Below are 24,578 nucleotides of genomic sequence, written 5' to 3' on the forward strand. Positions count from 1 at the left end.
TGCAACATTACCTTATGCTAGGTTATGCTATGTTTTGGTATGTTACGCTATGTCATGCTATGCTATGCTATGCTATGTTATGTTATGTTACGCTACATTATCTTACGCTAGGTTATGCTATGATATGTTATATTGTATTATGCTGTGTGTGTCTGCCCCAGGCTGTGGTCTGTAAGGCGGAGGAGCTGGTGCTGGCCCACCAGGAGTACCAGCGCGGGCTGCACATGTTTGAGGACTGGCTGGAGCAGGAGCAGGAGCGGCTGGGCTGTCACTCCCAGCTGGAGGGAGACGTGGAGGCGCTGGAGAGCACTCTGCAGGAGCTGCAGGTTAGGGAGCGCCTCCTCCGTACGTCCGTCTGTCCGTCTGTCAGTCTGTCTGTCTGTTACTATCACTGTGTGTCCGTCTGTATGTCTGTAACTGTCTCTGTGTGTCTGTCTGTATGTCTGTAACTGTCTCTGTGTGTCTGTCTGTATGTCTGTAACTGTCTCTGTGTGTCTGTCTGTATGTCTGTAACTGTCTCTGTGTGTCTGTCTGTATGTCTGTAACTGTCTCTGTGTGTCTGTCTGTATGTCTGTAACTGTCTCTGTGTGTCCGTCTGTATGTCTGTAACTGTCTGTGTGTGTCTGTCTGTATGTCTGTAACTGTCTCTGTGTGTCTGTCTGTATGTCTGTAACTGTCTCTGTGTGTCTGTCTGTATGTCTGTAACTGTCTGTGTGTCTGTCTGTATGTCTGTAACTGTCTCTGTGTGTCTGTCTGTCTGTCTGTTACTATCACTGTGTGTCCGTCTGTATGTCTGTAACTGTCTCTGTGTGTCTGTCTGTGTGTCTGTAACTGTCTGTGTGTGTCTGTCTGTGTGTCTGTAACTGTCTCTGTGTGTCTGTCTGTATGTCTGTAACTGTCTCTGTGTGTCTGTCTGTATGTCTGTAACTGTCTCTGTGTGTCTGTCTGTATGTCTGTAACTGTCTCTGTGTGTCTGTCTGTATGTCTGTAACTGTCTCTTTCTCTGTCTGTCTGTCAGCTGTTACTGTCTCTTTCTGTCTGTCTGTATGTCTGTCTTTACTGATTTCTCTTTCTCTCACTCTCATCATGTCTGTTGTATTGTGTCTGTGTCTCTGTTTGTCGTGTTATCTTCTCTTCCTCCCCGTCAGTCTTTCCCTCACTCTCTTTCTCTCCTTCTCTTCTTCTCATCCCCTCGTTCTGTCAATCTCTCATTTCTGGCTCTGTAGCATGACCTTTCTATCCTCCTTTTTAAATCTTTACCTCTATCGTTCTCTGTGTCTTTCTGTCTCTCTGTCCTTTTCTTTTATATTGTTCCTTTATCCCCCCTCTCTGTCAATCTCTCCCTCTATTTCTCTCACTCCCTCTCTCTCACTTGTATTCTCTCCATCTCACTATCTCTCCATCTCTTTCTCTCAGTCCCCTTTTCTCTCTCTATATATTGTTCCTTTATCCCCCCTCTCTGTCAATCTCTCCCTCTATTTCTCTCACTCCCTCTCTCTCCCTTGTTCTCTCTCTCTCTCTCTCTCTATTCCTCTCAGAAACTAATTTCTCCAGTAGACTCCGAGCACATAAAGCACAAAATGAGCCAGTCAGCTGTAAAATGATAGATCGCAGGAAGGGCCTTGCCCTGCTCGGAGCCCCTAGAGCTGGAGTTGGGCTCTGCAGTGTATAAAGTCACCTTGTGTAGTTCGGTAATTGCTTCTCTCTCTCTCTCTCTCCCTCTCTCAATCCCCCCTTTTCTCTTTGTGTCCATCTCTGTTTCTCTCTCCCCCCCACCCCTCCTCCTCTCCACATCTTTCTCCCTCTCTTTGTTTCTCTCTCTCTCTCTCTCTCTCTCTCTCTGTCTGTCTGTCTGTGTCTGTGTGAAATTGCTGAGAGCTTCATATGTGATTGTGATATTTGTGATTAAATGCTCGCTCTGCGCTCTTGTGTTTCCTGCTGCTAATTGTGTGTTTATTGAGAACGGGTCCTAATGGGGCAGGCTTTTTCCTGGCTGCAGTAAATGGCCGTGTTTATGCGCTGTGATTACGCGCTAAAACACACTTCCCCCTCGTTATTGCTTTCTTTAATGACTAAATACCCGCAAGACTGCGGCCACTTTATTGTTGCAATATGTTATCTTACTTTCTTGCTTATTTGTTTTGTGGTTCTTTTTTATTCAGTTGATAATTAAGAGTTAACGCTAAAAGGTTTTGTCATTTTGCGTATAAAATTAAAGTGCTAAAACCTGGTCCTGGAGAGCCACAGGGAGTGCTGCTTTTTGTTGTTAATCAGCGCTTAATTGATCAATTAAGGCGGTTGATTGCAAAGTTTAAGTCACCGCATCTGGTTTCTTGGGTCTGAATTGTTTGTTGATTTAAATTTTTAAATTGAAAGTATAAATTGGACCCCATGTGGCTCCACTGGACCGTAGCGGCAGACTCCGGGTGTTCTCTTTGGGTACAAATTATTATGTTTTCCAAGGAAAAAAGGTAAAAATTAATTATATATCTCTGGCTAGGGGTGCAATTTTATGTACCAGTTAATTTCAGTTCAGTTCAGTTCAGTTCAGTTCAGTTCAGTTCAGTTCAGTTCAGTTCAGTTCAGTTCAGTTCAGTTCAGTTCAGTTCAGTTCAGTTCAGTTCAGTTCAGTTCAATTCAATTCAATTCAATTCAATTCAATTCAATTCAATTCAATTCAATTCAATTCAATTCAATTCAATTCAATTCAATTCAATTCAATTCAATTCAATTCAATTCAATTCAATTCAATTCAATTCAATTCGCCTTATTGGAAATACACATTATTAATATTGCCAAAGCAAACATGAAACATACATATGTATAACAGTACAAGTAAAACATGAACAATAATTTATCCTACTATAATTACATTTCTACATTACTACTAGTGTATTGCTATAACCTTTCTCCCTCTCTCTCCTTCCCCCTCTCTCTCCCTCCCTCCCTCCTCCCCCCCCTCTCTCTCCGTCAGGAGCTGCAGGTGCGCTGTTCGGAGGGCCAGGCCCTGGTGGGGTCCGTGTTGGGCAGCAGGGAGAAGGTGATCCCGTGGGGCGTGCCGCAGATCGAGGACCGGGCCCTGGAGACGGTACAGCAGGAGTGGCGGGGGTACCAGGCCCGGCTGGGGGAGGGGCGCGCCCGGCTGAACAGCGTCATCACCAAGCTCCGGCAGATGGAGCACAAGTTCCAGCACCTGGACGAGTGGCTGAGGACCATGGAGGTCAAGGGTCAGCTGCGTGCCCACCGCCGCTCCGACCGGGCCACCAAGGAGGCGCAGCTGCAGCTGCTGCAGGTGATCATGGGGGATGTAGTCCTGGGGGATCTGACCAATCGATGAAGACTTTTTACCCGCCAGGCTTGTGTATCTAAAGTCATGTTTGTAGAAAGCAAAAATATATCAGCTGTGTTATTTGTAAAAGTGTGTGAACTGACCTCATGCATGTGTGTATACAATATGTCTGTGGGTGTATGTGTACATGCCTGTGTGTGTGTGTGTGTGTGTATGTGTCTAAGTCCGTGTGTATATATGTGTGCTTTCTGCTACTCAAGTGAAGGACATCAGACTGCAATTTAAATGTACAGTATTTGGGTCCTTATAATGTATTTTATAAATTTGGTCCTAAATTAAGAATTAGGAGGTGGTGTGTGTGTGTGTGTGTGTGTGTATATTTGTACGTGTGTGTGTGTGTGTGTCTGTGTGTGTATATTTATATGTGTGTGTGTGTGTGTGTGGATGTGTATTTATACGTGTGTGTGTCGTTCCTCAGCGGTGGCAGGAGGAGGCGCTGTTGTACCAGGAAGAGGTGGACGGGCTGGGCGCTCTGGCCCAGCAGGTTCTGGAGGAGATCCACATCAGCAGCCGGGTCAGCGCCAGGGCGACCCAGCTCACCGCCCGCTACCACGCCCTGCTGCTGCACCTCATGGTGAGGGCCCGCTGGGTGCACCCCTCTACACCCCTGTATCCGGTACCCCAACGAGCAGGGCTGGGGTTCAACACTCTGTTTGACAGCCCAATAAACAGGGCTGGTGCCGGCTCCATTTCCACCGCACTCTGCTCAGGGAATTAAGATCACAAACGTGTGACCAGAATGTTCTTCGCTGAACATTCTACTGCTGATGTCACAATCGCTGCTGGTGACTGGCAGCATCGGAGTTCTAGAACACTGACTTGGAATGTTGAAGAAAAACGTTCTCCTCAGTGCGGGTTAAGTTCAGGGTTCAGTGAAATTTAGTTGATGAATGGGGTATGAAAAATAGCTGATGGGCATTTTGTCAGTTGTATCCATTCATAGCCAGTCAACGTGTTCACCCTGCCGTGAGAAAACCCATAGAATTATGACACCGCTCTGCTGAGCAGGCCGTTAAAGGGTTAATGAGATTTTTTGTCTTGCCGTTATTACACGTCATATTTCCTGCTTCTGTCACAAAATAATTGCACTCGCACTTTACAATCCCAATTTTACAGCTCACTGTAAAACGGTACTTCCTGTACGAATCCTGTGAGCTATCTCTGCTATTAGGCTCCGGTCAATGAGCATATTACACACAAATAAACCGCCTTTTAATTCTGTTACTTTTCTGTGAGGTTTTGAAGCCTTAAATACATACTCGATAGCCTTTGAAGTGGTAAATGCCTGTTTTTTTTTTATACTGACAGCCCCTGCCCTATTTCTCTGTCTGTAAAACACTCCTGTGAAATGTGTCTCTGGAGACGGCAGGGGTTCTGAACGATCGACATCCCGCCGTCAGATATCTTCTGTATTTGTAGCGGCCCCTCGTTGGGGGGGTGGGGTGGGGGTGGGGGGGGGTGAAATCGATGTGAAACGCGGTCCCGGGCCCGGCTCATAATTAAACGCAGGTCTGTCTCCGCGGCGACGGCGGGTTGGTTTTTAGCGCCTGCAGAAACACCTCACCGCGCTCTCGCGGCCCCTGAGACGCTCGCAATTATCCCGCGCGAAGCGTTAAAACTCCGCCCGGAGCCGCGTCCGTGGACCCCGCCCCTCCCCCTCCCCCTCCCCCCCCTCCGCCGGGAACGGGCGCGCGTTCGCCACTAATTGGAGTTCGCAGGAACGCGTTTTGGGGGGAAAACGTGTGAAAAAAAAAACACCGCTGGCTCAGCTTCCTGCGTGTCGAACGCGCTCTCGAAGTCCCGCGACTGGTGCGAGACCGTAACGCCGACGCGGCGCGTTTGCCGTCCGCAGCCGGGGAGCAGGGACAATAGGCCCTGCTCTCCCGTTTGCGGCTTAAAGGGCCGTTTAGACGTCTGGCGGACGGCATTAGCCAGAGCGAGCGGACGGAAGGTGGGTTTAAAACGGGGGAGAGCGACGCCCGGAGTTAAATAGAGCTGCATTCACATCGCTGCCGTCACGGGGAGGACGAGCACAAAAGGAAGGGAGGAGAGAGGGTTCGGCTTTCTCTGTTAAACGAAGCGCTAATTGAGGTGTAGGTGGGCTTTCAGTGTTCCGGGTTTAATTGCGAAGTGACACCTTCCCGCGTCTCCAATTCGGTTCTCTTTCTCAAAAGGAAAAATCCGCCCCAGAATAAAACCCGTTTTGCTCATAAGCTGATATGGTTTCGCTGATGGAGTGTGTTTGTGTGTCCGTTTTCTGCTCATATTATAGTGGGTGTGTGGTGAAACTGTAGGTGGTACAGTGTGTAGTAGTGTGTTGGGAGGGAGATCTGTATGTTATATTTATTTGGACTGTATTATGTCTAAGGTCGAGGTGAACGTTATCCCAAAATATGGAAATTGAAGTGGTTGTGAAAAATGAAATATCCCAATTTTGAGATGACCTTGACCTTGCTTCAAGGTGTGACCTTGAAAACCAGTTCAAGGTCACACTCATACTTGTATGATATCTTTGTATGTCTTTGTATGCCTTATTTTTTGTGCCCTGTCTATGACCACTTGAATATCCATATTTTGGGATAAGAGTTAATCTTGACATTGACCCTGGGGTGACATTGGCTCAGGTGTATCCCTGATCACATTACATTACATTATTGCCATTTGGCAGACGCTCTTATCCAGAGCGACGTACAGTTGATTAGACTAAGCAGGAGACAATCCTCCCCTGGAGCAATGCAGGGTTAAGGGCCTTGCTCAAGGGCCCAACGGCTGTGCGGATTTCGGGATTCGAACCCCCGACCTTGCGGGTCCCAGTCATTCACCTCAACCACTGCGCTACAGGCCGCCCCTACGGTTTATTCACAGTTCATGTTAACCTTTCCCGCCCGTAGGAGACCATCAAACAGCTGCAGGAGGAGGTGCGATGCATTGAGGAGGCGCAGGGAGTCTTCAGCACCTTCTCCGATTGGCTGAGCACCGCGCAGAGAAACTTCCGGACGGTGGCGGTCAGCATCGACGCCGTGGACCGCCTCGCCATGGACCGCAAGATGAAGAAGCTGGAGGTACGGTCGCGGGACAAAAACACAACCGCCGTAGTGCCGGCTGTTAGCGATTGGTTCCGACCCATTTCAGCTCTGTCGCGCCCAGGAGGCCAATTCATACGGTTTGCCAGTTCATTAATCGATTTTTCTTCTTCAGAAAATAAAAACAGCCCCAAAAGACAATATCTTGGAGTAGATCTTAAAACCATAATAACGTACATAAAACCACATATATAAAAGCGTCAATGCAGTCAATCATGTACTTTTTATCATCCAATACTGTACGTTTATAGGTCAATATTTATTTTCAAGCTTTTCTATGCTGGAGTGCATCACTCACTCCGGGTTTTGCCAGGTTGTTGCTCTTTGGTAAAAACCTACCTGTGAATTTCTTACTGAGCATCCAGCATCCTGTCCCATGGACACACCTGTGCACAAACAAATAGTGGTATTTATTGTAGCATGTGGGCGGTTAACGTTTCGACCACAGTGGTCTTCGCCATTGATACTGGTCCATTGTTTGCTGCTTTGGAGCATCAAGCGGGTGTACAAACCTTTTCTTCTTTTGCGTTCCTGGGACCCTGCACCTTGTGCTCGTGTTTTGGTCTGTATCGGTTCTCCCTCTCACCTGTACACAGAAGCCCCAGAATGCACCACAGCGTGCTGTGTGTTGTTTATGTCTTCGTAACAATGGTAGAGCTACACAGGGAGTCAGTGTGGTTATTTTGGAAGGGGGTTGAGGGGGGGGTGAATCTGGGGGTGGGAGGTGAGAGTGGGGCGGGGGGGGTGGTGTTATTGATTGGGTCTTTACCAAGCGATCCATAGATAACTTGAGAGGAAACTGTCAGACAGTGAATTCTACCCCCCACCCCCCCCCCCTCAAGGCCAGACCCCCCGCAGTGAGACAAAGAAGCCTTCATGTCAGGAACCTACTGCCCCACGCTGTGCCCCTGCGTCTCACAACAACCCCCCGCCCCGCCCCCCCACTGCGCCCCCGCCACCACCCCCACCCCAATCCCTCTCCCCCTCACCCCCACCAACTCCCTGTCCAGTTTAGTGCGGGAGTAATCCATGTCAGTGTATCGATCATTTTAAACAGGAACAGGATGGGGGATGCAAACCCAAACCAACCCCCCCCCCCATCCTTAAACACAGTGTGACTGCATCATTTCAGCTTTTCTGTGTTCTCCCCTTGAAATCTGCTCGAATGGAGAATGTTTTTTTTTGTGGGGTTTTTTTAATACTGAAAGTCAAAGTGAACATCTGCACGGAGCTGTTAGCAGGTTTCTGACGGTGTTTTTGCGGATGTTGTTGTCAAGTTGAACGGCTGTGCTGGTTTATTGCGGTTCTTCCTCTTTCACGCCACGCCTCGCGTTCCATCCTCGTTTGGCCGATCCGCTCCGAATTCATCTCGTCATCATCAATCCTTCATTTTCCATATTACGTCTGATGGAAATTCCTACTTTGTTGCTCGTAATTCTCATCTGTTGCTACTTAGGTATTAACCATGGCCATCAAGATGCAATGGGATATTAATAATGCACACAAACAAGACAGAAAAACCTGTGAAATTAATGATTAGTGTGCAGCGATAATGGGAGTGGTGTCATGTCATATTTTAACCGCTGTGGAGTAAACAGCTCAAAGGAACCTTTGCGGTTGTGCCGGGGATATGCTTTAACATGTGCACAGACTGTTAAACATTGAAGGAAAAATATCATAAAAGATATAACATTTCTAACAAAGCAAACACCCAGCACATCGTACACGCAGTGCCCTGCTTTATAAGATAGGGCTCCTGAAATTAAGAGAAATGACTCCTGATGTACGTAGGACTCCTGTTGTATGTCAGCATTCGTTCTGTCAAGGGCTTTTCACTATCTTTGGGCAAGTAGCATATCGGTATGACCTTCCTGTCTTTTCAACTTCCTCCTGAAAGATTGTGCGTATGCAGCCATTTCCGTGTGTCCGATGCCTCAATCTCCCATAGTTCATTGTAAGGTTTTTACATCCTATGTCTATCAGATACTGGTGAAACACTTGCTGGGAGTTGTATTGAAATGGAAAATGTTTCATTGAACGCTTACGTAAACGAATCAGGTTACACAAGATATATATCACTGCCATAATAAACACATAAACATCACATTTAATGAAAGTTTTCTGACAATGGTACTAAGTTAAGAGGCCTACTGGTAAACAGCCTGGAATGGGGGAGGGGGGGGGTTGCCGTCTGTTGTCATGGAAACGACCGCGCACTGGCTGCAGCGGAGAGCGGCGCTAGCGTGTCATATCGGCATTAGCGGTTTCAGCGGGACGCGGGAGCGCCGCGCGCCTCTGTTGAGGCAACAGCCCGTTACCCCCGCGAAAGGCGGCCCCGGCCGTCCAGCGGAGAAGGGGGTTGGCGGTTGCCGTGGAAACGCCTCTCTAGCTCTCGTTAAGGGGCCGGGGTAATTGGGCCGGCTCCTCGCCCCCCTCTCGGAGCGGACCGCGGGACCTGGCCGCGCGCGAATCAGCGGCCCGGCGGGGTTCAAAGGCTGCCGGCGGGACGCCGCGTTTTTAATATCGCCCGGCTGACGCCCTGCGGAGTCCTGTGTGCCGCAGCGCGGCTAATTCACTGGGCTCCGCGCGCAGAGACCCCCTTCACATCGGAGGTCCCCGGGCTTCCTTTGAAAAGCGCTCTTATCGGTTCCTTTAATGTGTCTTCAGAAGCACCTTCCTTTATTCCCAGTTGTTACAGCGTGTGCGTGTAAGATGTGTTTATGTAGTGTTCTGCTGTATGCGTGTGAGGTGATAGTATAACATGCATAACACTTTGGTCGTACTTTGGGATGACAAAAGTCCTGCTTGCATTGTGTTAACTGTTGCTAAGGTTTCCTGATGCCCGGTTTTGGACCAGAATTATTCAAATTATTTTTTTACCAGTCTGATTTACAGTCTGGTCACGATATAAAGGACTCTTACCAGTAACACAACACAGGGAAGTGCCCGCTTCCAACAGAACTTAATGTCCATTCAATGGTAGTTTTTTACAACTTAAACAACCGTGTTTACCAGCCAGACCAAATAGGTAATTGTTTTTACTTCAAATACTTTCCTTTGCTTCACTGAGCTTGTCTGGTGTATTGAAACATTTGAAATGCTCTCATAAAGTACTCTCAAAAGTACTCTCAAACCCTGCCCCAGAAACGATAACGCTCTGTCCTCGGTGAGTTTATGCGTCGGGCATGTGCGTAGGCGGCCTTCACAGTGGCTCTGTCCTCCACGCCAGGCCCTGCAGAGCGACATGGAGCCGGGCCACAGCTTCCTGAAGGCCATGCGGGAGAAGACGGGGCGCGCCATGGCCTTCCTGGAGGAGGACGAGGCAGAGCAGCTCCGGGGCGAGGTGGAGGCCCGTCTGGCCCAGCTGAAGGAGCTGACGGAGGCCCTCCGGGCGGAGCTCAGCGGCCTGGAGAAGTGCCTCCTGCTGTCCAAAGAGTTCCTGGACAAGTACAAGGCCCAGGCGCAGTGGCTGGCAGAGACCCGGGCCCTGCTCAGCTCTCCCGTCGAGCCCAAAGCCGAACTCTACCAGAAGAAGGCCCAGCTGGCCAAGTATAAGGTACCCAAAACTGAGCTTTACTACAAAGAGGCACAGCTAGCCATGTATAAGGTACCCAAAGCCTTGCTCTTTTCTTAGGGATTTAGTTAACTCTCGACACTGCTACTTTGACAGTGTTTACCCTACAGTGTAAATATGCCAGAATAACCTGACATATTTCATCATTATAACTTGACATCATACCTGAGGCTGATATGTGGAAACAGTCCTCTGTATAACAGAGTGCATTTACTGATCTACATTAGGATAAGGACGTGGAGAAATGCATGTGTCATGTACAGTCGGCGCGTGGTCCTGTAGTTCTATAAAGGACCGTGTTTCTCGTTCAGACCATCCTGCAGACGGCGCAGTCCCACGAGTCGGCGGTGCGGTCGGTGGTGGAGAAGGGGGAGGCCCTGCTGGACATGGTGCGTGACCCCAGCGTCAGCGAGAACATGGCCAAACTGGGCTCTGACTACCAGGAGCTCGGCACCATGGCAAAGGTACGGAGAACCGCCGGAGAATGAAACACGAACATGTCGACTATAAATTACATTACGTTACATTACTATGTCATTTGGCTGACGCTTTTATCCAATGCGGCTTACAGTTGATTAGACTAAGCAGGAGACAGTCCTCCCCTGGAGCAATGCAGGGTTAAGGGCCTTGCTCAAGGGACCAACGAATGACCTTGTGGGTCCCAGTCATGTACCTTAACCACTATGCTACAGGCTGCCCAATCAACTGATCTCTTCTACACACGTGGAATATTCATTCTGTCAATGTATTTAAATAGGGGCTGGTTTCAGTCCTAGGCACAGATTAAAGATGTAATGTTCGGCTGTTTGCTATACCTGAAAATTAAAGGCACAACATCAGACACTAAAATAAAGTTGGTCAAGTACATATTCTTCATTCAAAATTCAACTGCTGTTGTATATTGCTGATTGACGGACAGACGGACATTGAGGATACATGGCCATAGCATTTGAGTGAAAAGCCTTGCTCCCTTGTTCATAGAAGTCCCTGGTCCTGATGTCTGTGTTTGTGGTTGTTTTGTGGGGGGCAGGCCCACGTGCAGACGCTGGAGGGCCGGGTGAAGGAGCACGAGTCGTACAACAGCGACCTGCAGGAGGTGGAGAAGTGGCTCCTGCAGATGTCCAGCCGGCTGGTCACCTCCGACTCCATCCAGAGCAGCAGCCTGGAGGTGTCCATGCAGCAGCTGGCCAGGCACAAGGTGAGCGCTGCCCGCTAACTGCTAACCGCTAACCACTGCCCGCTGACCTCAAACCACTGCCCGCTAACCTCAAACTACTGCCCGCTAACCTCAAACCACTGCCCGCTTACCTCAAACCGCTGCCTGCTAACCTCAAACTCCTGCCCGCTAACGGCTAACTACTGCCCTCTAACCTCAAACCTCTGCCCGCTAACCTCAAACTACTGCCCGCTAACCTCAAACCACTGCCTACTAACTACTAACTGCTGCCTGCTAACTGCTAACCGCCACCCACTAATTGCTAACCACCGCCTACTAACTGCTAACCACCACCCGCTAACTGCTAACTGCTGCCTGCTAACTGCTGTCTGCTGCCTGCTAACTGCTAACCGCTGACTGCTAACCACTCCCCACTAACCAGCCAACCACCGCCTGCTAACTGCTAACCGCCACCCGCTAAACTGCTGCCTGCTAACTGCTAACCACTGCCTGCTAACTGCTAACTGGTGCCCGCTAAATGCTAGCTGCTGCCCACTAACTGGTAAACGGCGCCTGCTAACCACTAACTGCCGCCCGCTAACTGCTAACCATTAACTGCCGCCCGCTAACTGCTAACCACCACCCTCTAACTGATAGCCACTAACCGTGTGAGATGCTGCGCCAATCTGCCGCGTCTGTGCCCCCATTACCGTCCACCAGACCTGGGTTCAAATAGTATTTATTTTGCATTCAAATACTTTCCTGTGTTAAATTCTTGCCTGGGGCATTTTGCCCGGTGCATTCAGTGAGCAGATGGGCGGGCTTTACACCTTTGGCATCGTTTAATTTGTTCCAATACCCCAGGTAAGGCTAGTCAAACGCGGAAGACTATTTTAATCCCAAACATCTGACAGATAAGAGTCCTCGACAGACTCGCCCGCAGTGCCACGTTGTGATCATCTTAATCAGGGCGGTATTCACATTTCACAGTTCACATTCGTGAATTTGGCAGATGGTTGTTTCGCAAATTACAAGGCCTCGTCGCAAACCACCTGGCAAGGTCACATGATTTCTGCCACGGCTTCTCTGTTCCTGTCAGAGTGCGTTCCCGGGGGGGCGCGGCGTCTGCGGGTTCTTCTGGTTTCCCGTCAATCAGCTGACAATTAAGGCCCTTAGAACCGGGTTGCGAAGCCACTCGATGACAGAAATGTCACCGGTTGGGGGAACTCCCCAAAAATCTGCAGACACCGCGGCCCCCTCCGGGACCGCTGTTTGACACCTGTGCCCGATGCAGCGCACTCAGCTACTGTACGGCTCCTAATTGTATTCATCTTAAATATTCACGTTAAGTACATTGCTTCACATTAATTAATTAGGCAGGCATTTAATGTCTCCTGGCGTACAGGGTCGTTACGGCAACAACAACTCTGAGAGTACACTTATCGTAGTATGTGTAAGCAAGACTTATCGTAGTGTGGAGCTGTTCGAACCCGACTACAGCAGACATGACCGAGATTAGATATTAAGTGCGCAAGTTGCGTGAGGTGATGTATTTGGGCATTTAAAGTCAATACTACAGTCCAGTGAAAACTGGAGCTTAAAATGAAACAGATAAATAAATAATGGAAGGCCTGTCATTGTAATCTTAATTGTAGAAATGCACAAAATTGCCGTATGAATTATGCAACACATAATGGTGCTGTTAAAACCCAGACAAGGCTTTGTTTTTCTGCACACAAATTATCCGTAATGTGTTGTAACCGCTGTCTTCTAAGGCAAATTAAAACGGTTAAATCCCTTCCAAAAAATAAATAGAACGAACACACACACGCACACACACTCACACACGGTATTGTGCAATCTGCATTGGAACAAATTGGTTTGGTCTGTATTGAAAAATAATGACTTGGTCTCCAGTGAAAACAGACCTCGGTCAAATACATAATTGTTTTGGAGTAGAATATTTATCTTGGTTGGCTCAATTTCCCCAGGCAAGATCAATCGAGCACAGAAAAGTATTTGAATCCAAAACAATTACGTATTTGGCTCAAGTCTGATTGAAAAGTCATGGTTTTGCTCTCGGTATTGAAACATAATGCTTTGGTCTTTTTATTGGATGGTATTGGCAAGGGATTGTTTTGGTCTCGGTATTGATACATATTGGTTTGGTCTGTGTATAATAACCATAATAATATTGAGCCATAATGAAACATAATGGTTTGGTCTGTGTATCTGGAAAGGGATTGTTTTGGTCTCAGTATTGAAACATAATGGTTTGGTCTGTGTATAATAACCATAATAATATTGAGCCATATTGAAACATAATGCTTTGGTCTTTGTATTGGAAAGGGATTGTTTGGTCTCGGTATTGAAACATGACGGATTAGCCTGTGTATTGAGATTGTAATGGCCCGCTCTCAGGCGTAGTATTCGGTGTTTTTCGGGGGGAACACGGCCTCCCCCCCCCCCCTCCGCTGAGAGCTGTCTCCTCCCCCAGGCCATAATGGAGGAGATCGCGGGGTTCGAGGAGCGGCTGACGAGCCTGAAGGAGAAGGGCGACGCGCTGGTGGAGGGCTGTGGCGAGCCGGTCCAGGCCCGGATCCGGCTGCAGGTCCAGCCCCATCAGCAGGGCACGCGGGACAGCTACTCCGCCATCTGCAGCACCGCCCAGCGCGTGAGTGAGCCGCCAGCCCGCCCGCCATTCCACAGCCTGCTAAAGACCCGGCTGTCAGTCAAACCGTCCGCCAACTGTCCCCCCCGCCCCCCCCCCCCCGCCCCTCTGGCGTCATCCGATGGCCAATCAGCCGCCACCCGCTAACTGGCCCCTGCCCCCGCCATTCCAGAGTCGTCTAAAGGCCCAGCTGTCAATCAAACCGTCCGCCAACTGCTAACTGTCCCCCCCGCCCCCCCGCCCCCCTCCCTCTGGCGTCGTCTAACGGCCAATCAGCCCACCTGCTAACTGCCCCCTGCCCCCGCCCCCACTGCCGATGAGTCCACCCGCCAACTGCCCCCCCTGCAGCCGACGCCCACCCACTACCACACCGGCGCCGACCAACGACCGAGCTGCCAATCAACCCACCCGCCAACTGGCCCCTGCCAACTGGCCCCCCACCCCCCGCCCCGATCCCTCTAGCGCCGTCCAGCAACGGAGCTGACAATCACATTCGCCTGTTGGCTTGTTTTATTGGATTTTCTTTGTGTGTGTTGACCGTGATAATGAGATGACTGTATATGTTTGTGTGTATGTGTATGTCTTTGTGGTCTGTGTGTGCGTGCATGTGTGTGTGTGTATGTGTGTGTCTTTGTGGTCTGTGTGTGTGCATGTATGTGTGTGTATGTGTGTGTCTATGTGTGCTTGCGTATGTCTATACATGTGTGCCTGTGTGTGTGTACTTCTATCTGTATGTGTATGCATGTCTATGTGTGTATGTGCGTGTGTGTGTGTGTGTGCATGTATGTGTGTGTGCGTGTGTGTATGGGTGTGCGTTTGCATGTATGCACTTGTGTGTTTGTGTGTGCATGTGTGTGTGTGCACTTATGTGTATGTGCGTGTGTGTGTGTGCGTATGTGTGTGCGTGTGTGTGTGTGTATGTGTGTGCATGCGTATGTGTGTGTGTGTGTGTGTGTATGTGTGTGTGTGTGTGTGTGTGTGTGTGCGTGCGTATATGTGTGTGTGTGTGCAGGTGTACCAGAGTCTGGATCGGGAGCTGCAGAAGCACGTCAGTCACCAGGACACCCTGCAGCAGTGCCAGACCTGGCTCTCCAGCGTGCAGGATGAGCTGCAGCTGCCCGCACATCCCCCCTTCAGCCAGCAGGAGGCGCTCAAACAGGTCTCTGAGGAATAATCTTGCATTCATTTTTTAGGATTTATTTTTAGAAATCATCATATGCCACCCCCAACAGTGGCCTTTCAGAATGAGTGAGTTGTGTAGGACAGTATTCGGCATGTGTGGATGTTTTGTAGTTCTAATGCAGCGTTTTTTTACCTGCGCAGGTGAAGCACGACCGCGCCCTGCAGGAGCAGGCCAGCACGTACCTGGACCTGGTGTGCTCCGTGTGTGACCTGTCCAACGAGACTGTGCGGAGCACCGCCTCCGAGATCCAGCAGCTCAAACTCATGGTGGGTCGCCAGCGATGGAGAACGCGCTCTCAACAGATCAGTGTCACCCGTCTGTGGCTCCCTGTCCTTTCAGAGAGCCTTGATTTCACTGTTTCCTATTTCTGGTTTGTACCTAGTAAAAAAACATGACTTGGGCTGAATGGCCTGTTCTTATGTTCTCATGAGCCTGGCTTGGCTGATGTAATTCTTTGTTAGTTGGCAATTCCCTACCCCCGACTGTATGTGTTCTCATAAGAAATGAACATGTTTTGAGCATTTCCTAAAATAGGACCTACCTGGTCCTGTGGAGCTGGTTTTTCTTTTCACCTTATGTACAGCAATCCCTTTCGAGACAAGAAGCCTGGTGAAGTGACTTAACCGTATAATTGACTCTTAATTGATCAATTAGTGCCAAGTAACAACGCAAACCAGCAGACTATGGCTATCCAGGTCCTGTAACCGTGTATCATGTAACCGTCATGTAAATCAGTGTTGCCCGCTTCAACCCTTCCCTCAACCCTCGAGGGGGTCCCACACCCTCCGTGTGAACCCTGTGTGAGGGACCAGGGGACGTCCCCGCAGCGGGCCTGAGGGGGGGGCAGGGTTGATTTCGACGGGGCCCAGGCCGTGACTCCTCCTCTCGCGTCCCCCCGCGCAGATCGAGGAGCGCATGCTGCGGTCCCAGGACCTGGCGGACAGCTGGAAGGAGGTGCGCGAGCAGAAGGCGGAGCTGGCCGCGCACCTCCAGGACAGGGAGCTGCAGCTGCAGAGCCTCAACCGCCGGCCCGGCGAGCTGGAGCCCAAGATCGCCCAGAACATGCTGGCCCAAGTGAAGGTGAGCTGGGCCGGGGATCCTACGCGCCCCCCCCCCCCCCCCCAAACAATGCCCCAAACAGTGCCCCAAACAGTGTCTCAACCTGCGTCAACCGTGGTGACGCGGTGTCGTGGTGGGACCGCTTTTCTACCTATACTAGATTGATTGAAATTCGTCTTTATTAGGAATAGCGCCTTGGGATGTAGCATCTTGTTTTCAAGTGGGCTCCTCGGCGACAGCTATACAATGTAAACACAATTAGACAAAACACTTAACGCGAAAATGGATCAGGGTTCTGTACTCAATTACGAATTACCGACATCAAAAAAACATTCATTTCTGCCCCCACTAATAGACTTCATATTGACCTCCATTACCGAGGTTGATTTGAGGCTGATTAAATTCTCATTCCTAGACAATGGCAGAATGTTTGATGGGTAGATTTGAGTTGGATAGGAGCAGTCCTAGAGGGCACGTATGTCGAATTCCGAATCCTATAGGAATTTCAAATTTCAAACTCCAGTCCAGGATGGCAGGATCTCAATCTATGGCTGGCAAAATTGTTTGCTTTACCTTGAATTTCTGTGCTTAATCCATCTATTGGATTAAAAGACTCCACACGCCTTATTTCCAAGCCCTCCGGCTGCTGACGGAGAGGAAACCACAAAATCCTCACTTTTATAATTTATTAGCCTTTATATAACCGCAAGGTCACATTGAGATGGCAATCTCTTTTGGAGACCTGGCCAAGTCAGCAGTCATGCCAAGTCAGACGCCCTCCGGGACCGAAGCATCCGAGTATCCGATCTCCGCTGTCGGAAAATTCTTACACCGAGCGAACATGCGCGTGAGCTTGTGCGCCTACATTTTTCTCAGGGCGAGGAATTCCAGCACTTTATTACAGCACGCCCGCGAACAGGCATGCACAGAGCTGGAACGCGGTCTGAGGGAGCTCGTCTGGATAATTAGACACTCATTGGCCCCCGCTTTGTGAAGGGGGCTAACGAGCTCGCGCAAATCCAGATTTATTGATTAGCATAAACAAAGACAGACTCTGGCCTCCGAGGCGGGGGTGGGGGGTGGGGGTGGGGGGGTTGGGGGGGTTTATGGAAGCATGTGTCACACTCAAACTTGGCGCGGCTTCAGTCGGACGGCAGAGGCGTTAGAAGGGGTCTCCACGGACATCGCATTAGGGGCCTCGTGTCCCAATAATGTTTACCCCCCCCCCCCCCCCCGTCCTCCAGGAGTTCAGCCAGCAGCTCCAGGCCAAGCAGGGCGTGCTGACGCAGATGACGGAGGCCGTGAGCAGCCTCACGGAGGGCCAGGAGTCCCCCGAGCACGCCGACATCGCCCGGCTCAGCCACACCTGGCTGGAGCTGTGCCACCAGGCCAGCCGGCTGCTGAGGCAGCAGGAGGAGGACCTGCAGGGCACCGCGGAGTACCACGGCTGCATCAGCGCCATGGAGCTGCTCTTCACCCAGGTGTCCAAGGAGTGGGACAACCTGGCCAGGTGAGGGAGACGGATGCCGTCAGTGCTCCTGGTTTACTGGTCCTATATTCTTATTTTTTTTATTTTTTTTATTTTATATTTTTCCCTCAAATTTGGGTTTCTGTTTACTCCCCCATCCTGGAATTTTCCACTGCAGTTTTTTACTGGTGCAGTTTTTAATGACTTGGCGAGGCTTGGTTTTAATATTTCTTAAATCCATTACCATTGACAGCTTTTTAATTGCTTTTGTTTTTGTCATAGTATTTTGTAATTTTAGAGGTTTTTCCTATGACATAGTTAATTTACATATGTATTTGTATATTTACACACACACACACACACACACACAATTATATGGGTTATAAAGCGTTATCTATGTATAATTGTTTCAATGTTGTATTGTATTTTTAAGAACGGACACAGAGAGCTCGTCGGAGCACCTGGAGGCCCTGCGGAATCTGGCGGGGGTCCTGGAGGAGCAGAGGGGCACCCTGGACGACCTGCGCGACCACCGGCAGAAGGTCCTGCCCCGCCTCAACCTGGACGACAAGGAGCTGGTGAAGGAGCAGGTGGGGCACTTCGAGCAGCGCTGGGCCCAGCTGGAGACCCTCATGCAGAAGAAGATCCAGGACTCGGTGCTGACGCTGGAGGACATGAGCCAGGTGGAGTCGCGGCTGCGGGAGGCCCGGGAGTGGGCGGAGGAGCAGCAGCCGGCCCTGTCCGAGGCCATGAAGATGAGCCCGCCGCCGGAGCTGGCCCAGAGCTTCCTCTTCGACCACCTCAGCATCTGCAGCGAGCTGGAGGCCAAGCAGCTGCTGCTGGCCCAGGCGATATCCGACGCCGACCGGGTGCTGGCCCACCTGGGCCTGAACGAGCGGCAGCGGCTCCAGCAGCTCATCGCCGACACCCAGGCCGAGGTCGAGACGCTGGGCGCCAAGGTGGTCCAGCGGCGGAAGTACCTGAGCAAGGCCTTCACGGAGAGGACCCAGTTCCTGCTGGCGGTGGGCCAGGCCATCGGCTGGGTGCAGCAGAGCGAGAGGAAGGCGCTCGCCGAGGAGCGGGTGGCCCTGCTGCCCGACGACCTGGGCAAGCAGGTTAGAACGTGCCGGAACATCCAGAGCAGCCTGCGGGCCTACCAGAGCGAGCTCACCTCCCTGTGGTCGCAGGGCAGGGAACTGATGAAGGACGCCACGGAGGACGAGAAGGCCGAGCTCCTGGTCAAGCTCCAGGAGCTGCAGAGCATCTTCGAGACGGCCCTGCAGAGGTGCACCCAGAGGCTGCAGGAGCTGGAGAAGGCCCTGGTGTCCCGGAAGTACTTCAAGGTGGACCTGGACAAGACCTGCCAGTGGCTGAAGCAGGCCGACATCATCACCTTCCCCGAGATCAACCTCATGAATGGGGACGCCGAGCTCAGCGTGCAGCTGGCCAAGTACCAGCAGATACTGGAGCAGGCCACGGAGTACGAGAACCTCCTCCTCATCGTCCAGCGGGCCGGGCAGGAGATACTCCCCACGCTCAACGAGGTGGACCACTGCTACCTGGACGAGAAGCTCAACGCCCTCCCGCAGCAGTACAACAGCATCCTGGCCCTGGCCAAGGAGAAGAGCGAGAAGATCCAGCAGGTTATCCTCGGGCGCCGGGAGTACGCCTCCTTCATCGAGGTGACGCACAAGGCGCTGAAGGAGCTGGAGGAGCAGTTCAACATCCTAGGGAAGCAGCCGGTGGGGCTGAGGACGGAGGAGGTGGAGAGCCTCCAGGAGGAGTACAAGAGCCTCCTGGCGGACCTGTCCAACCTCGGCCTGGCCGTGAGCGAGCTCAACCAGAAGAAGGAGGCCTTCCGCAGCACGGGCCAGCCCTGGAGACCCGAGGAGATGGTCCAGCTGGTCAGCCTCTACAACGGGCTCAAGAGGCTCATGGAGCAGAAGGTGGAGCACCTGGGCGACACCCTCGAGTCCTTCGAGGACCACAAGGCCATGGCCCTGCAGCTGGACTCCGAGCTGAAGTCCACCAAGGAGCAGCTGGTCAAGGTCAACGCCGAGACCCAGTCGGCCGAGGAGCGGCTGAAGAACTACCACTCGCTGGCGGGCACCCTGCAGAGCGCCAGCTCCCGCCTCAAGCGGCTGGTGGAGCAGATGGAGAACCTGGCCCCGCACGTGGACCAGGCGGCCCACCAGGCCTCGAGTCAGCAGGTCAACTCCTGGCAGGAGGAGCTGCAGTCGCTGCAGTCCTCGGTCGGCGAGCTGATCGTGGAGTGCGAGCACCGCTTCGTCCAGAGCAAGGACTTCGAGACGGAGGTGCGGCGGACGCTGGACTGGCTGCAGCAGGTGCGGGACGAGCTGGGCGCGGCCGTGGCGCTGGACGTGAAGGTGGAGAAGGTGCAGGAGGAGATGCGGAAGCAGCAGATCGTGCAGGAGGAGGTGCAGTCCCGCCTGAGGATCGTGGCGGCCCTCAGCAGCCGGGAGAAGCAGAAGTACACCAACGCCAACGAGCTGGTGCCCGAGCACGTGGACACCAGCCTGGAGGAGATGGCCAAGCTGGAGGCCGACGTCCAGCAAGCGCTAAGCGCCAAACAGGTGAGCGTGCCTTCTATCGAACTCTTACGGGGTGTGCTTTTGTGTGTCTGATGTTTGGTGCTTTGGGCACACGGTGTATGCTGGTTTTTGAACCCGGTAGAGCCAACAGTTTATTTCGGTTTTCATGGACGTCGGTATGTTTAACCTGCTATGAATTCTTTGTGACAGCAAGGTGGTGTGTGTGTGTGTGTCTGTGCGTGCCTGCTTTACAAAAAAGATTTTCAAGTTACTTATTCAGCTCAGCTTTTCAAGCGATAATAAATTCAGGGCAGCTGTGTTCGTTAAGCTTAATTACATGTTCAATTGATTGTTTCAGGCCCCACAAAATGTCCAATTATTCTTAATAAATAAATTATGTTTATTATCCATCAGTGTTAATAATTTATTTTAAATATGATTACAGAACTGACTGAGCAAAAATTAATCAAGGTAGCCTAAATCTCTGTGTGAAACTGCTAGAAAAAGAACGTCTTTCCCCTAGTCTGTTGTAAATTGTCCTTGACATTTGTGGTCGCAGCATCGTAGCTATTCATGCAGTTGTAGTATTAGGTGGGTATTATCAGTTGGGTGGGGTGATGATGATGATGATGATGAAGAAGATGATGAAGATGGTGGTGATGATGATTGCAATTATGATGATAGTGATGATGATGATGATGATGGTGATGATGATTGCGATTATGATGATAGTGATGATGATGATGATGATGGTGATGATGATTGCGATTATGATGATAGTGGTGATGATGATGATGATGATGATGATTGTGATGATGATTGCAATTATGATGATAGAGATGATGATGATGGTGTTGGTGATGATGAAGATGGTGATGGTGAGGCTGATGAGGATTATGATGATGATGGCTGTTCCTCTGACCCCGTGGTGATGATGTTCACGTTGATGTTGATGATGTTGGTGATGATGATGATGATGATGGTGGTTCTCCCTCTGTAGATCACGCTGGAGCAGGCCCTGACGCTGTGTCAGAAGTACCACACGCGGATGCAGTCGGCGTGCGAGTGGCTGGAGGACGCCGTGGCCTTCCTGCAGCAGGCCAGCCAGGGCGTGGACGTGGAGAACTACGAGGAGCACCTCCGGCAGCAGGGCGACATCCTGTCCACCGAGGAGGACTTCCTGCTCCACCTGCAGGAGCTGGAGAGCCTCCCCCCGCAGCTGGAGAGCTTGGTCAACCCCACCGCCAACGAGCAGCTCCGGCAGAGCGTGGAGTCCGCCCAGCAGAGGGGCGTGGAGGTCCGGGACCAGCTGCAGTGCCACCAGGACGTCCTCAACAGGTACGCCATCCAAGGGTCTTCTCAATGGAATACATCTTTATCGTTTGTTAAATGTGACAACGGGAGGGGTCCTCCGCTGCATGGCTAACTTGGTTAAGGCACCACGTCATGAACGTCATAAACGGAACCACCTCTGGATTGGTCAAAGGGAACTGAAACAGACGTGTAATGTATGCCGGCCTTTAGTTGGTTAAGTCGGGTTGAGTTGGAAAGTTCTGGTTCTGTGTGTTCTTCAGCTGCGTGGCTCAGTGGAACCTGTACCAGGAGAACCGGCAGACGGTGATCGAGCTCATGAACGAGGCGGAGAAGAAGCTGACCGAGTTCTCCACCGCCAAAGCCGCCACCAGCCAGGAGGCCGAGGAGAAACTCAGGAGCCACAAGGTAGATGGGTATTACAGACACACACACCTACACACACACACTTAGACACACACACCTACACTTACACGCACACACTCACCTACACACACACACACTCACTCCCTCTCTCTCACACTCCCTTATCTTATATCACTCTCTCCCCATCTCACACTCTCTCCCTCCCTCTTTGTTTCCCCCTCCTTCTCTTCTTCTCTCTCTCTCTCCCTCCCTCCCTCCATCCATCTGTGTCTCTTTCTCTCCCCTTACTCTCTCCTTTCATCCATCCCTCCCCAATCCCTCCTTTCATCCCTCTCTCTCTCCCTCCCCCCTCTCTCTCCCTCCTCTCCCCCTCTCTCCCCCCTCCCCTTCCCTCCCCTCCTCTCCCCTCCCCCTCTCTCTCTCCCCCCTCCCCTCCCTCCTCCCCCCTCCCCTCCTCTCCCTCCTCCCCCCTCCCCCCTCTCTCTCCCTCCTCTCCCCCTCTCTCCCCCTCCCCTCCTCTCCTCTCCCCTCCCCTCCCCCCCCAGTCGCTGGTGGCCCTGGTGAGCGGGTTCCAGGAGAAGCTGACGGGGCTGGAGGAGCGGGCGGCCCTGCTGGAGCAGGTGGGCAGTGACGCCAGCAAGGCCTGCATCAGCCGCTCCATGACCACGGTGTGGCAGCGCTGGACCCGGCTCCGCAGCGTCGCCCGCGGCCAGGAGAAGGTTCTGGAAGACACCGCGCTGGAGTGGAGGAGCTTCACCGAGAAGGTGCCCGGCCCGCCGAGTGCACAACGTACCAACACCGTATCGTACCCTCCTAGTATACACCATACCAACACCGTATCATACCCTCCTAGTATACACCATACCAACACCGTATCATACCCTCCTAGTATACACCATACCAACACCGTATCATACCCTCCTAGTATACACCATACCAACACCGTATCATACCCTCCTAGTATACACCATACCAACACCGTATCATACCCTCCTAGTATACACCATACCAACACCGTATCATACCCTCCTAGTATACACCATACCAACACCGTATCATACCCTCCTAGTATACACCATACCAACACCGTATCATATCCTCCTAGTATACACCATACCAACACCGTATCATACCCTCCTAGTATACACCATACCAACACCGTATCATATCCTCTGAGTATACACCATACCAACACCGTATCATATCCTCCTAGTATACAACGTACCAACACCGTGTCATATCCTCTGAGTATACACCATACCAACACCGTATCATATCCTTCTAGTATACAACGTACGAACACCGTATCATATCCTCTGAGTATACACCATACCAACACCATATCATATCCTCTGCGTATACACCATACCAACACCATATCATACAATGAACTAAAATGCAAAAGTATAATAAAATAAACATGGCAATACTATTACAATGAAATGCTATATGCCGCTTAATATACAGTGCAATAAACTGTTACAATCCACTGTGCTGTTTTATAGTACAATATACACATTATACAATATACAGTGCACAATATACTATAGTTTGTATGTTATATGTTTATTACATTTCTCAGATTTCATTCTCTCCGTATTCCTGCAAAGAACAGTAACAGGAAGGGAAACTTTGCAGTCAGATCTATTTCGAGACTGTTTTTCTCAAGCTCAAACAGCCAGAAACCGCACACAGATTTTCCCGGGGAAAACCTCATGCACTGGCTGACGTAGTGCTGGCCGTGCTGTCAGTGGATTGTTTGTTAGCCAGAGTGGCGGGAGGTGGATTGTCCCGCCAACTGGAAACCGGAGAACTATGCAGTCTTCCCACTGCCTGACAGGAAATGACATCATGCAACAGGAAGCCTTAAACGCCCACACAGTGAGAGTGAACAGCATGAGAGACTCCAAAGCTATTTATTACTTCACAGTCCAATTATCTGGCCTGGGAAGCTTTTACAAAGATCTCTTTGTGCTGGGGTTTTTTTTTTTCTGGGATTTGAAAAGGATTCTGAGTTAATCTTTAGAGAGAGAAGGTTATTAATTTTCCTAATAGGCACAAACTGTGGTTCATAATTAATGAACCCGCAATGCATCAGAATCCATTACATTGATTTTGCTTTCTCAGGGAGCTTTACCTTGGACCTCCTTACAGTGGTACTCAGTAAGCTGACAGTTTGTGTGTGTGTGTGTGTGTGTGTGTGTGCCTGTACATGTAGGCCTTGGGAGTTGTTACTTAACACAGAGCAAAAACCTTTGCCCATATATGGATTTTCAGATCAAAGGAGAATTTCTCTATGGAAAAGATGTTTCACATAAATGTCTCTGTCACCGCCAGAATGAAACAATGAATCAGGATGTGTGTGTGGTGCAGACCTGGGCCAAACACATAATTGTCTTGGATTCATATACTGTTCTACGCTTTACTGAGCATGTCTGGTGTATTGGAACCCATCAAATACTGTCAAAAAGCGCAAATCCTGCCTTCTGGTCCTCTTAATTGGCTCACTTGCACCAGGCAAGATCAATCGAGCACAGCATTTGAACAATTTGAACAGTCTAAAACAGTTATGTAGTGGATCCAGGTCTGGTTTAGTGAAGGGGGGGCGGGGGGGGGGGGGGGGGGGGGGGCTGGAGGGCAGAGTGCTGTAGGTAACATAGAGGGCAGAGTGCTGTAGGTAACATAGAGGGCAGAGTGCTGTAGGTGACATAGAGGGCAGAGTGCTGTAGGTAACATAGAGGGCAGAGTGCTGTAGGTAACAGAGGGCAGAGTGCTGTAGGTAACATAGAGGGCAGAGTGCTGTAGG

General features: G+C 50.8%; 1 protein-coding gene across 2 annotated transcripts in view; it reads left to right on the forward strand.

The window, feature by feature from the left end:
• Positions 1-24,578, forward strand: part of LOC133127991 (nesprin-1-like) — a 207,698-nt gene that overhangs the window by 93,146 nt on the left and 89,974 nt on the right. For both annotated transcript variants that reach the window (XM_061241165.1, XM_061241158.1), the window contains 16 exons: positions 162-326; positions 2,975-3,292; positions 3,768-3,923; positions 6,241-6,411; positions 9,662-9,988; positions 10,318-10,470; positions 11,037-11,204; positions 13,660-13,836; positions 14,846-14,992; positions 15,157-15,282; positions 15,920-16,096; positions 17,320-17,585; positions 17,977-20,137; positions 21,096-21,433; positions 21,670-21,814; positions 22,318-22,536. In XM_061241165.1, coding sequence (XP_061097149.1) covers positions 162-326; positions 2,975-3,292; positions 3,768-3,923; positions 6,241-6,411; positions 9,662-9,988; positions 10,318-10,470; positions 11,037-11,204; positions 13,660-13,836; positions 14,846-14,992; positions 15,157-15,282; positions 15,920-16,096; positions 17,320-17,585; positions 17,977-20,137; positions 21,096-21,433; positions 21,670-21,814; positions 22,318-22,536 — 5,214 coding nt within the window. The remainder of the gene's footprint in view (positions 1-161; positions 327-2,974; positions 3,293-3,767; positions 3,924-6,240; positions 6,412-9,661; positions 9,989-10,317; positions 10,471-11,036; positions 11,205-13,659; positions 13,837-14,845; positions 14,993-15,156; positions 15,283-15,919; positions 16,097-17,319; positions 17,586-17,976; positions 20,138-21,095; positions 21,434-21,669; positions 21,815-22,317; positions 22,537-24,578) is intronic.

The sequence above is a fragment of the Conger conger genome, chromosome 5 (assembly GCF_963514075.1).
Source record: "Conger conger chromosome 5, fConCon1.1, whole genome shotgun sequence".
Classification (NCBI taxonomy): Eukaryota; Metazoa; Chordata; class Actinopteri; order Anguilliformes; family Congridae; genus Conger; species Conger conger.